Source organism: Salvelinus fontinalis, chromosome 4 (assembly GCF_029448725.1).
Source record: "Salvelinus fontinalis isolate EN_2023a chromosome 4, ASM2944872v1, whole genome shotgun sequence".
Taxonomy (NCBI): Eukaryota; Metazoa; Chordata; class Actinopteri; order Salmoniformes; family Salmonidae; genus Salvelinus; species Salvelinus fontinalis.
The window spans coordinates 36,711,262-36,722,133 of record NC_074668.1 but is presented as its reverse complement, the minus strand read 5'-3'; the positions used below and the strand labels follow the sequence as shown (position 1 = coordinate 36,722,133).

Here is a 10,872-nt window from a genome sequence, read left to right as displayed (position 1 = left end):
AGTGGTAGGTAGGCAAACATACATAAGGGCTCCCGAGTTGTGCAGCGGTCTAATGCACTGCATCTCAGTGCTAGCGTCGTCACTACAGACACCCTGGTTCAAATCCAGGCTGTATCACAACCAGCTGTGATTGGGAGTCCTATAGGGCGGCGCTCAATTGGCACAGTGTCATCCGGGTTAGGCCATCATTGTAAACAAGAATTTGTTCTTAACTAACTTTCCTAGTTAAATAAAGGTTAAAAAAATGGGTTTCAGTCAGCCAAAATGCCTATTGTGATTTTACAGCCAAGTAATTTAAACTCCTACGAGGAATACTCTTGGCTTGCAGCGGTGAGTCTACAACAAAAAATAACTTATGTAGAAAGTCAAATCATTTATTCATGGTTCCAATGACATATTTCAGTGATCACCAGCTGAATATCAAACTTATTACAAACAAATGACAAGCGTGCTGCCTCTACACAGCATTCACCTTATCTCCATCTCTATGTACTCCCTCTATCACTTGGCCATATCTATGAGACTCTGTAGGGACGTAGGGACCCAGGTCTTCTCTCCCTGTACGAAGACCACTCCTCTGTCTATGTAGATGACGATACGTCCAAAGGTGTACAGCTGTTTGCCCTCGTGGCGTTTGGCAACCAGCGGCATGAAGACAATGTTGTTCTCCTCAGCCTTGGTCTGGATCAGGTCTTTGAAGTTGGTGGGCAGGCTGGCACCGATGCCTCGCTGCGCCACGCTCTCAGCATCCCGGCGCTCCTGCAGAGCCTCGTACTGGAAGTCTTTACGACGCTCTGTGTGTGTGAGGTATGCTATGTTCTCACGGGCACCAGGCTGCATGTACCCCCCACCTGCAGAAAGAGAAGGGTGCGTGCGTATCATATTAACCTATGCCAAAGGTCGGTGATCAATTCATGTTGTTTGGAACTGTGTGTGTGTGTAATACGAACCAAGGCCAGAGGAGACAGCGCGGTTCATGATGTCCAGAGCTTCGTTGAACTTGTCCTTAACGAGTGGCTGAGCCAGAACAGCATCACTGAATATGGACTTCCAGCCCAGGTACCACTTTGTAATCTCCTCATAGTTAGGACTGTTACTGAGCCACGAACACAGCACCTACACAAACAGACAAACACACAAATCAATTATCTCTGCATAGTTATGAACATTTACAGACTATTTAGGTAAAAAAAAACAGCACAGGTAAACACATCAGGAGTAAGTCAATTGTCATTAAGCACAACCTCTGTGCTCTCACACACATACATACCTGTAGCCACTTGGAGAAGAAGTGTTTGTCCAGCAGTGATACGAGGCTGGAGGGAGACAGCATGCCCTCCCAGTCCAACACCCAATTGAACGGCTCCATCTGCTGCTGGTGAGGATTTATTACCAGCTCCCCCAGACACAGAGCTATAGGGAAGGAGAGTAGGAAGTAAGAAACTACTGTTCTACTATCCAGTAATATTTGTCTGCGTCCACATTTTGGCACCCCATGTCCTTTATAGTGCACTACTTATGACCAGAATTTGTCAAAAGTAGTGCACTATCTTGGGAAGAGGGTGACATTTGGGACGCACAGCGTAGTGTCATTCAGCTGGCTTCAGGGGCCACTGACGGTAAGTGTGTGTATGTTTACCTAGTTTAGGGATTATGTTTTTGACCATGAAGGCCTCCCAGGCACCGGGCGTGAACACGTCTCTCCATGGTTGGAGGATGAGGCGGGCAGAGTCGTCACTCGGGTGCCAGCGCTGCAGCGCATTGGCCAGTTTACTGCGGATGGGCGGGTAGAGAGGCTCCAGACGTGATTGGAGCAGAGGCAGCCAGGGGTGGAGCCAGGAGTGGATGGGCACTGTGTCGGTCAGGGGGTTCCAGCTATCCACCTATGAAAGAGAAGGGGTGGGGTTAGTGGGGGTAATATGAGTGCATTCATGATGTTTATGGTTCTGGGTAGAAAAAAGTGACGCTTTGAGCTACCCCACCAAGACCGAACTACTTTACAGTTGTGAATTGTTTCTTCCTTTCTTAACAGAAAGCTTGGCACCACATCACGAGACTTCATCTTTGTATCACTGGTATAGCGCTGATGCGTGTGTGATTCTACCTCTCTCTGCAGCCTGGGGAAGAGGAGTTGTTCCAGGAGGTGGTTTAGTATCCAGAGGGGCAGCAGAGGGGCCCAGACCTCCACACAGTCCACCATGGGTCCTACCATACGAGGCTGCCACCCCGACACACACACTCGCAGCACAGGGATCCACACCTCCCACAGCAGCCTGTACACACACACACACACACACACACACACACACACACACACACACACACACACACGTTATATTCACTCGCATAAGGCTTGACATTCTGGTATTTTTCCCACTTGCCCACTGTGCACACACAGACACACACCTCTGAGGTGTGAAGTGGTATTGATTTACCTGTGGTAGGGGTCCATGTGTGCTTCAGGGGCGTTGGCGTGGTGAAGCTGATCAGACTCCAGGATGGCTCGCCACTGACCCACCTCCTCCAGACCATATGAACTGTCCTACAGACAAACAGCACAAACAGCAGGACTCCAGCAGGAGTGGAATGAACTAGGAGTACATGCAAGTGTTTTCATGCACTTGGTGGTGCTTCCACAACTAAAAGGTGGAGCACGCAAGGGAGTGTGTGTGTGTGTGTACCTTGAGAGGATCCCATGTGCGTAGTTTCTCTCTGAGTAGTGGATGTACTACAGCTGCAGCCAGATCTCCCAAACCTAAAGTCTTGTACTCCTCATAGAACTCACTCTGTAGAGTCTCAAAAACGCCAGCACACTCCTAGAGAGAGTAAGACGGAGTAAAATACAATAAAGAAGAGTTTGTACCACAAGGTTCAATACTGGGACCACTGTTATTCTCCATCTTCAACAATGACCTGTCCTGAGAGAGCACAAACATGTGTGTACCTGCAGGCTGGGTCCTACCCCAGGTGCAGTCTCCCCGCTCTGAAAGCGATCCACAAGCTGCAGTACTGCCTCTAGCCTCTGGATGGCATCCCGTTCCGTCCCGATCCTCGTCTGCAGACCGGAGCTCTCGTGGCTTAGAGTCACCACCACATCACGCTCATGCTGCAGACGCCGTGAGGACTACAGACAGACAGGGGAATATATTGTGAGTTTATATGAGTTTCTGAACTCTCTGGAAATAGTGTTATAGTAATTGGTGAGATGTGTCGTCTCAGAAGCAGAAAGTTGTGTATCCTAGGGGTTAGGGGCTACCTGTAGTATGTCTTGTTCAGTCAGGTCGATCAGTAGTTGCAGGTTGTGTTCCAGCTCTGGCAGGGCAAAGCCAGACGTCTTCTGCTCACGTGTGGCCACGCTCAGTGGAGCCTCCTCTGGTACACTGAGTTTGTTAGTCATCTGACTGTAGCTGTAATACACCTTCTGTTCCCTGCCTGTCATATCTATCACCTAGAGAGAGGGGGGGAGCATTTTTTTCTTCTTAAATTATAAAATTCAAGCGTTTAAATCAGTTTCTGGATACTTAAATGTGTAACTGTGTGTGTGTGCGCGCAAGTGTCCCCCACCTTGACCTGAGCCAGTTCTCCAGCGGGTGTCTGTGTGGTCCGTCCAGCTAGCTTGCCTTTAGCCTTCAGCTCCTCTACAGTCCTGTAGGAATACTTTGGTTTCTTCTTCCCTCCACCACCTGCAGGGTCCCTACGCCACTGACCTAGCTCCCTCTGGAACTCCTAGAAAAAGGGGGATAAAGGTATGTTAAATCAAATTGTATTAGTCACATGCGCCGAATATCCCTTACAGTGAAATGCTTACTTACGAGCCCCTAACCAACAATGCAGTACGAATAAGAAATTAAAGTAATTAAAGAGCAGCAGTAAAATAACAATAGCGAGACTATATAGAGGGGAGTACCGGTACAGAGTTAATGTGTAGGGGCACCGGTTAGTCGATGTACATGTAGGTAGAGTTATTGAAGTGACTATACAGAGTAGCAGCATTGTAAAATTGGGGGGGGGGGGGGGGGGGGGGGGGGGCAATGCAAATAGTCTGGGTAGCCATTTATTAGATGTTCAGGAGTCTTATGGCTTGGGGGTAGAAGCTGTTTAGAAGCCTCTTGGACCTAGACTTCGCGCTCCAGTTCCACTTGCCATGCGGTAGCAGAGAGAACAGTCTATGACTAGGGTGGCTGGAGTCTTTGACAACTTTTAGGGCCTTCCTCTGACACCGCCTGGTATAGAGGTCCTGGATGGCAGGAAGCTTTGCCCCAGTGATTTACTGGGCCGTACGCACTACCCTCTGTAGTGCCTTGCGGTCAGAGGCTGAGCAGTTGCCATACCAGGCAGTGATGCAACCCGTCAGGATGCTCTCGATGGTGCAGCTGTAGAACCTTTTGAGGATCTGAGGACCCATGCCAAATTTGTTCAGTCTCCTGAGGAGGAATAGGTTTTGTCGTGCTCTCTTCACAACTGTCTGTGTGTGTTTGGACCATGTTAGTTTGTTGGTGATGTAGACACCAAGGAACTTGAAGCTCTCAACCTGCTCCACTACAGCCCCGTCAATGAGAATGGGGGCGTGCTCAGTCCTCTTTTTCCTGTAGTCCACAATCATCTCCTTTGTCTTGATCACGTTGAGGGAGAGGTTTTGTCCTGGTACGACACGGCCAGGTCTCTGACCTCCTCCCCATAGGCTGTCTCGTCGTCGTCGGTGATCAGGCCTACCACTGTGGTGTCATCAGCAAACTTAATGGTGTTGGAGTCGTGCCTGGCCGTGCAGTCATGAGTGAACAGGGAGTACAGGAGGGGCCCCTGTGTTGAGGATCAGTGCAGCGGATGTTGTTACCTACCCTTACCACCTGGGGGCGGCCCGTCAGGCAGTCCAGGATCCAGTTGCAGAGGGAGGTATTTAGTCCCAGGGTCCTTAGCTTATTGATGAGCTTTGAGGGCACTATGGTGTTGAATACTGAGCTGTAGTCAATGAATAGCATTCTCACATAGGTGTCCTATGTGGTGCTTTTGTCCAGGTGGGAAAGGGCAGTGTGGAGTGCAATGGAGATTGCATCATCTGTGGATCTGTTAGGGCGTTATGCAAACTGTAGTGGGTCTAGGGTTTATGGGATAATGGTGTTGATGTGAGCCATGACCAGCCTTTCAAAGCACTTCATGACTCCAGACATGAGTGCTACGGGTCGGTAGTCAATTAGGCAGGTTACCTCAGTGTTCACGGGCACAGGGACTATGGTGGTCTGCTTACAACATGTTGGTATTACAGAGTCAGACAGGGAGAGGTTGAAAATGTCAGTGAAGACACATGCCAGTTGGTCAGCGCATGCTTGCAGTACATGTCCTAGTAATCTGTCTGGCCCTGCGGCCTTGTGAATGTTGACCTGTTTAAAGGTCTTACTCACATCGGGTGCGGAGAGCGTGATCACACCGTCTTCTCGGAACAGCTGGTGCTCTCATGCATGTTTCAGTGTTATTTGCTAGAAACGAGCATAGAAGTAATTTAGCTCGTCTAGTAGGCTCCTGTCACTGGGCAGCTCTCGGCTGTGCTTCCCTTTCTAGTCTGTAATGGTTTGCAAGTCCTGCCACATCCGACGAGCGTCAGAGCCGGTGTAGTACGATTCGATCTAAGTCCTGTACTGACGCTTTGCCTGTTTGATGGTTCGGAGGGCATAGTGGGATTTCTTATAAGCTTCCGGGTTAGAGCCCCGCTCCTTGAAAGCGGCAGTCACTGTGGGGACGACGTCCTCGATGCACTTATTGATAAAGCCAGTGATTGATGTGGTGTACTCCTCAATGTCATCGGAAGAATCCCGGAACATGTTCCAGTCTGTGCTAGCAAAATAGTCCTGTAGCTTAACATCTGCGTCATCTGACCACTTCTTTATTTGATCGAGTCACTGTTGCTTCCTGCTTACATTTTTGCTTGTAAGCAGGAATCAGGAGGATAGAATTATGGTCAGAGTTGCCAAATGGAGGGCGAGGGAGAGCTTTGTATGCATCGCTGTGTGGGGGGTAAAGGTGGTCCAGAGTTTTTTCCCTCTGGTTGCACATTTAACATGCTGATAGAAAGACCGATTTAAGTTTCCCTGCATTAAAGTCCCCGGCCACTAGGAGCACCGCCTCTGGGTGAGCGTTTTCCTGTTTGCTTGTGGCGGAATACAGCTCATTGAGTGCGGTCTTAGTGCCAGCCTCAGTCTGTGGTGGTATGTAAACAGCTACGAAAAATACAGATGAACACACTATCTACCTAGAGTTGTCTATAGCTTATCATGAGATACTCTACCTCAGGCGAGCAAAGGCATACATCATTAAACCAGGTACAGATGTTGTGCTCACAAATCTAAAAGGACCGAATAGGAGACTGGAATATAGTGGAAAGGTCATCACTGCATTGTTTATACCTAACCAGTTCCTTTCAGATCTGTGCGCAGACTACAGAAGTGGTTGAGGATGGGGAGAAACAGAAAGAGAGAGCTACCTTCTCCTCCTCCTCCTCGGAGTCAACCACAGGGAAGTCCTGTAGTGACTGTTTGGTTCTCTCGTTGCCGTAGGCGCCCACCGCCCCCTTTCCCTTCCGAAGCTTTGCCTCGATGGGGTTCAAAATACCTTAGGAGAGAAGGTTCAGAGGTCAGACCTGAGGAGAGAGGCAGCATTCGACAGAGGACATTTGAACCTTAACAGAAGAATTAGCAGAATTCCCCTCTTTCTCATGCTCTCTCTCGCATACCCACCCTGGGCATTCTTCCCCAGTCCTTTCCCTGGTACATAGCCCATCTTCTGGAGGAGTTTCTGGCCAATCCCCTTGGTGTGTTTCTCCCAAGTGCCCAAGTCTCCTCCAGCTCGGATACCGGCCGCAAACCCTGTCCTCTGGGACTGGCTATTGCCACGGAAATTACCGCCCTGGAGAAATCAGACAGAAGAGGTTAAGACAGAGTTAACCATGCAAGTACGACAAAAATCAATCCTCCTAATAATTCTGTCTATTGGTCATTAATACGTGAGTCTGTGTTGAACCTTTGATTCACAGAACCTAATGCTCCTTCAAGGTCCCATAAAACACACACCACACACACCTACCGTCTGCAGTTTCTTAGGTGCAGTGTCGCGGGGTGGGGGTTGGGCAGGAGGAGTGTTGTCATTGTCAGAGTCATCTGACCCTCCACCTATCTGCTGCTGTTGCTTCTCCTCTGCTGCAGACTTGCGCAGCCCAGCACTCACAAAACTCACAGGGGCAGAGTAGTCCTTAGACCTGGGATTAAGAGTAGACACAGACCCAATGAAGACCATGAGATTGTGACATCCATCTCTGCCACCGTCTCCTCTTTCTGAATGTGTGTGTAGTTTAGTCATCAGCATTTTATCAGGTGGAGTGTACAGGAACCAGCCTCCTACCTCTTCCCTCCGAAGCTGGGTCTCTCATCGTCGGAGTCTCCCCTCTCTGCCCAGATGCCATAGACAGCCTCTTCTTTGGTCTGTCTGTGTCTTCGGCGCTCCGGGTTAAACTCATTGGCCAGGTCCCATTCTGTCACCTCAAACTTCTCTACCTCCACCCCCTCATCCTCCTCCTCTCCCTGCCGTCCGTACAGGTGGGACATAGACATGGCTGGGTCTCTGAGAAGAAAACAGTTATTCAAGCCTTCATCGTTAAGGAATAGTTAACAGAAATTACCCAGTCACTTCCTCATATGGATGATTAAAACGTAGGTTGCGCATACACTATACATTCTATGGACTACACTTTTTAGAAAGTAGTAACGTTAACGTTTGATATTTATTGTCTGGACTTGCTTGCTTTATGGCATAGGCTTTATGGCGAAACAACTGAAGTGATATGACCCTGTTAGCATGCAGAATATACAAGTTGACATTGATAAAGCTGATTTAGATCTATATATTGTTAGCTAGTTATATATTAATTCTAGCTACCAAACTAGCTAAGTTAGTCTAACGTCGTCATGGGACATCAGGTTTCCTGCTCTGGCTATGCGTTGTTGGAGGGACCAGCTCGATTTACATGTATAGGAAAGTAAATTGAACTTAATTACTTACCTGAACTGCTCAGTTGTTGCAACTATCGATGAACGCAAAAATATATGGACAATGTGTACCGCTATCTAGCTAGCATTGTAACGAAGACGAAACCCCAAGTACTTCCCCTTGACAAATATTACACCGGAAGCAAAAGGGGTTTGCGTGCGTAACTTTCAAAACAGTCCCCCTTGTGTTGCCAGAAATACTAGCTACTAACTTTTGTTTTATTAATTCTCCCTACGATAACACAATTAGTAACAGTATCATTATCATAAATTCATGAGTCTAATATCTGTGTTGGTTAGGTGAGCTGTTGTGTGGATGTAGATAAGCGAACTATTCCAGATGCCGAACAGCGGTGAGGAGTGGCAGGTGGCCCGGCGACGGAAGGGAGCAGGCCGCAGAGGGAAGATTCCTCACACGGCCTGTCATGAACCTGGACACGCCGACGCTGTGGACACAGACAGGACCAAACAAAGGATCACAGAAACCATGTAAGAAGAACAAAGCTATTAAAATCAAGGATTATCCTGACTGTTCCCATATGTCATTCAATGTACTGTATTGTACAAAGGTGGACAGTAGGCCTATCTAATCACAGCAGTTGACACAAATATAACTATGTTGCTTTATTTCTTCCACTGTAGGGCTGAACTGAGGTGTGCAGACTTCTGGTTTGAGTGGAGAGGTGCGTAACAGAACTCGAATGGATAATCTTGTTCCGTATCCGGTCCCAGTTGGCCAGTCCCATAACTTCCAGCCTCTACCAATAGCGACACACTAAACCTGAAAGAATTGGATAAGTGTAAACACTATGGTAATAGAGTTCCTTCCTTTCTCAGATCGACTGACGGCTGTGGGTAAGGCAGACTCCCCAGAGGTTGGAGGGGACCCAGCAGCAGGCTCTGACCCAGGACCTGAGGGTAGGGACCGGGCCCGGGAGGCCCCTAGCGGCCCACTGGAGTGTGTGTGTTATGGTCTGGGCTCCTTCTCTTCCTGTGTGACAGCTCGTTACCAACTAGCTATGCTGCTATTGATTCTGGAGTCACTACAGGTACTCGCTCTCTCTCTCAAGACCTAAGACACGGCCTAAAGACACGGCTTCACTGTATTCCTCCTGTCCCACTCTAGATTCCCATGAAGAAGTGCAGTGTGTAATGGAAAAGGGGGATACCTAGTCAGTTGTACAACTGAATGCATTCAACTGAAATGTGTCTTCCACATTTTACCCAACACCTCTGAATCAGAGAGGTGTGGAGGGCTGCCTTAATCGACCCTATATTCCGTACTATACTGTATGTAATGTATACTGTATTCCTGTCTAGATCCCTATGGAGCAGTGCAGTGTGTACGACCCTGTGTTTTCCTCAGGGGAGATGGAGGTACTGAGACAGCTTGGCCTCACCGTGCTGACTGAGAACGAGGTGTGTGTAGAAGAAATACAGAACACAATTTTTGTCTCTGGAGATGGACTAATGAAGTACTATTGTATTCATGTGTATGATGTCATCAGGAGGGGAAGCGAGCAGTGTCGAGGCCAACTCTTTTCTACCTGATGCATTGTGGGAAGGCTCTGTACAACAACCTGCTGTGGAAGAACTGGAGTAGAGATGCACTGCTTCTACTGACTATCATAGGAAACAGCTTTGCAGGCATACAGGACAGGTGTGTGTGTAGGTGTGTGTGTGTATGTGTGTGTGTGTATGTGTGTGTGATCCTCTAACGATTGTCTTTTCTTCAGGATGATTCAGAGAGAACTCAAGAGAGACTACAGCTACATAGCACACGTATCCTTTGAAACTAAGTACAGTGTCATTAGAAAATAGATATACAATAGAAATGCAGTGTAGCTACATATAGCTACACTGTCTATGGAAGTATTTGACCCTTAACCCCCCCTGTGTGTGTCAGGCTGTGTGTGTGTGTGAGGAGTGGCCCCTTCCATGCCCGTCCCGACTCCTGGACATCTTCAATGACACTGCCCTCATCACCTTCAAGCCCAGCAGCCTCTGCAACCTCCCACAATCCACCTGGGGGGAAGCACCAGAGCCCCAATACCAACACTGCCCCGATCTGGAGATCATACAGAGGCCCCCAGAGATGAGAGAGGTGGAGGATGAAGGAATCATTGTGGTCTCTGTGGTTCCCAGTGAAATGAGAGAATAACAAGGATTTTTTTTGCCCTTGTAATCCTTTGGTGGGACATTTTCTTTTTGGGGTAAATTTATTTTCAGAGTGGAAAAACGCGTTAAGTTTAAACTTAAACTAAAACTAGATATAAAGTATGTAGAAAAGTCAATGAACATATATATTTTTTTAATAATATAATCTTTGAGAACTAACAATCACCAAAATAAAAGCTAGACAGGGAGAATTGAAAATTCCCAAAACAATGAATTTAGCAGTATTCCTTTTGTTATTATGTTTGAACAAAAGAACACAGCATTATCCATGGTGAAATGCATATAATTGCAGGAAACTAGCTTTAAAACTGCAACATTTTCTCTCAGCTCCATGGCAGAATATATAGAATTGCAGGAAATGTCTTACTTTTCGATACAGCACCAAGATAGGGTCCTCTAAAATGTAGCCACGCCGACGGTCATCTGTGCTCACTACTACAGCAAACCACGCCCACCCCTAAGCCCCTTTTTAATCCAGGAAAAACCCTGGATAGGATGGTGGATACTGGACGTAAGCCAAGTCTGATTCACTTCCACAGTCGGAAAATCTGGCAGAAGTGTGTGAGTGCTGCGGACCTGAATGTGTTTGTTGATCTGTGGAATGTATGTATGTTATCAAATTTGGAGGAAGAATAAACAAAAAAGAACAATTACCAGACTG

General features: G+C 47.7%; 2 protein-coding genes across 2 annotated transcripts; one reads left to right on the top strand and one right to left on the bottom strand.

Moving 5' to 3' along the window:
- Window positions 1-360: 360 nt before the first annotated feature.
- On the bottom strand, window positions 361-8,149 carry tfip11 (tuftelin interacting protein 11). Its single transcript, XM_055919981.1, has 15 exons — window positions 8,047-8,149; window positions 7,390-7,608; window positions 7,075-7,246; window positions 6,729-6,897; window positions 6,476-6,603; window positions 3,565-3,726; window positions 3,257-3,448; window positions 2,945-3,124; window positions 2,682-2,816; window positions 2,436-2,542; window positions 2,105-2,273; window positions 1,640-1,883; window positions 1,271-1,413; window positions 951-1,116; window positions 361-851 (listed from the first exon to the last, which is right to left on the bottom strand). The coding sequence occupies exons 2-15, from the start codon at window positions 7,596-7,598 to the stop codon at window positions 502-504; spliced, it is 2,526 nt and encodes an 841-aa protein (XP_055775956.1). The 5' UTR covers window positions 7,599-7,608; window positions 8,047-8,149; the 3' UTR covers window positions 361-501.
- Window positions 8,150-8,199: 50 nt separating this feature from the next.
- Window positions 8,200-10,864, top strand: srrd (SRR1 domain containing). Its single transcript, XM_055919983.1, has 7 exons — window positions 8,200-8,522; window positions 8,676-8,716; window positions 8,871-9,082; window positions 9,354-9,452; window positions 9,542-9,693; window positions 9,770-9,815; window positions 9,940-10,864. Exons 1-7 carry the CDS (start codon window positions 8,374-8,376, stop codon window positions 10,192-10,194), a joined length of 954 nt encoding a protein of 317 aa, XP_055775958.1. The 5' UTR covers window positions 8,200-8,373; the 3' UTR covers window positions 10,195-10,864.
- The last annotated feature ends 8 nt before the right edge of the window (window positions 10,865-10,872 follow it).

Coding starts and splice junctions, on each gene's coding strand:
- tfip11 (XM_055919981.1), bottom strand. CDS start 7,598: ATGTCTATGTCCCACCTGTACGGACGGCAGGGAGAGGAGGAGGATGAG. Junction 3,727..6,475: donor CCGAGGAGGAGGAGGAGAAG/GTAGCTCTCTCT, acceptor CCCTTTTTCTAG/GAGTTCCAGAGGGAGCTAGG. Junction 2,543..2,681: donor GCACATGGGATCCTCTCAAG/GTACACACACAC, acceptor GTTTGTCTGTAG/GACAGTTCATATGGTCTGGA.
- srrd (XM_055919983.1), top strand. CDS start 8,374: ATGCCGAACAGCGGTGAGGAGTGGCAGGTGGCCCGGCGACGGAAGGGA. Junction 9,083..9,353: donor TGATTCTGGAGTCACTACAG/GTACTCGCTCTC, acceptor ATTCCTGTCTAG/ATCCCTATGGAGCAGTGCAG. Junction 9,453..9,541: donor CCGTGCTGACTGAGAACGAG/GTGTGTGTAGAA, acceptor TGATGTCATCAG/GAGGGGAAGCGAGCAGTGTC.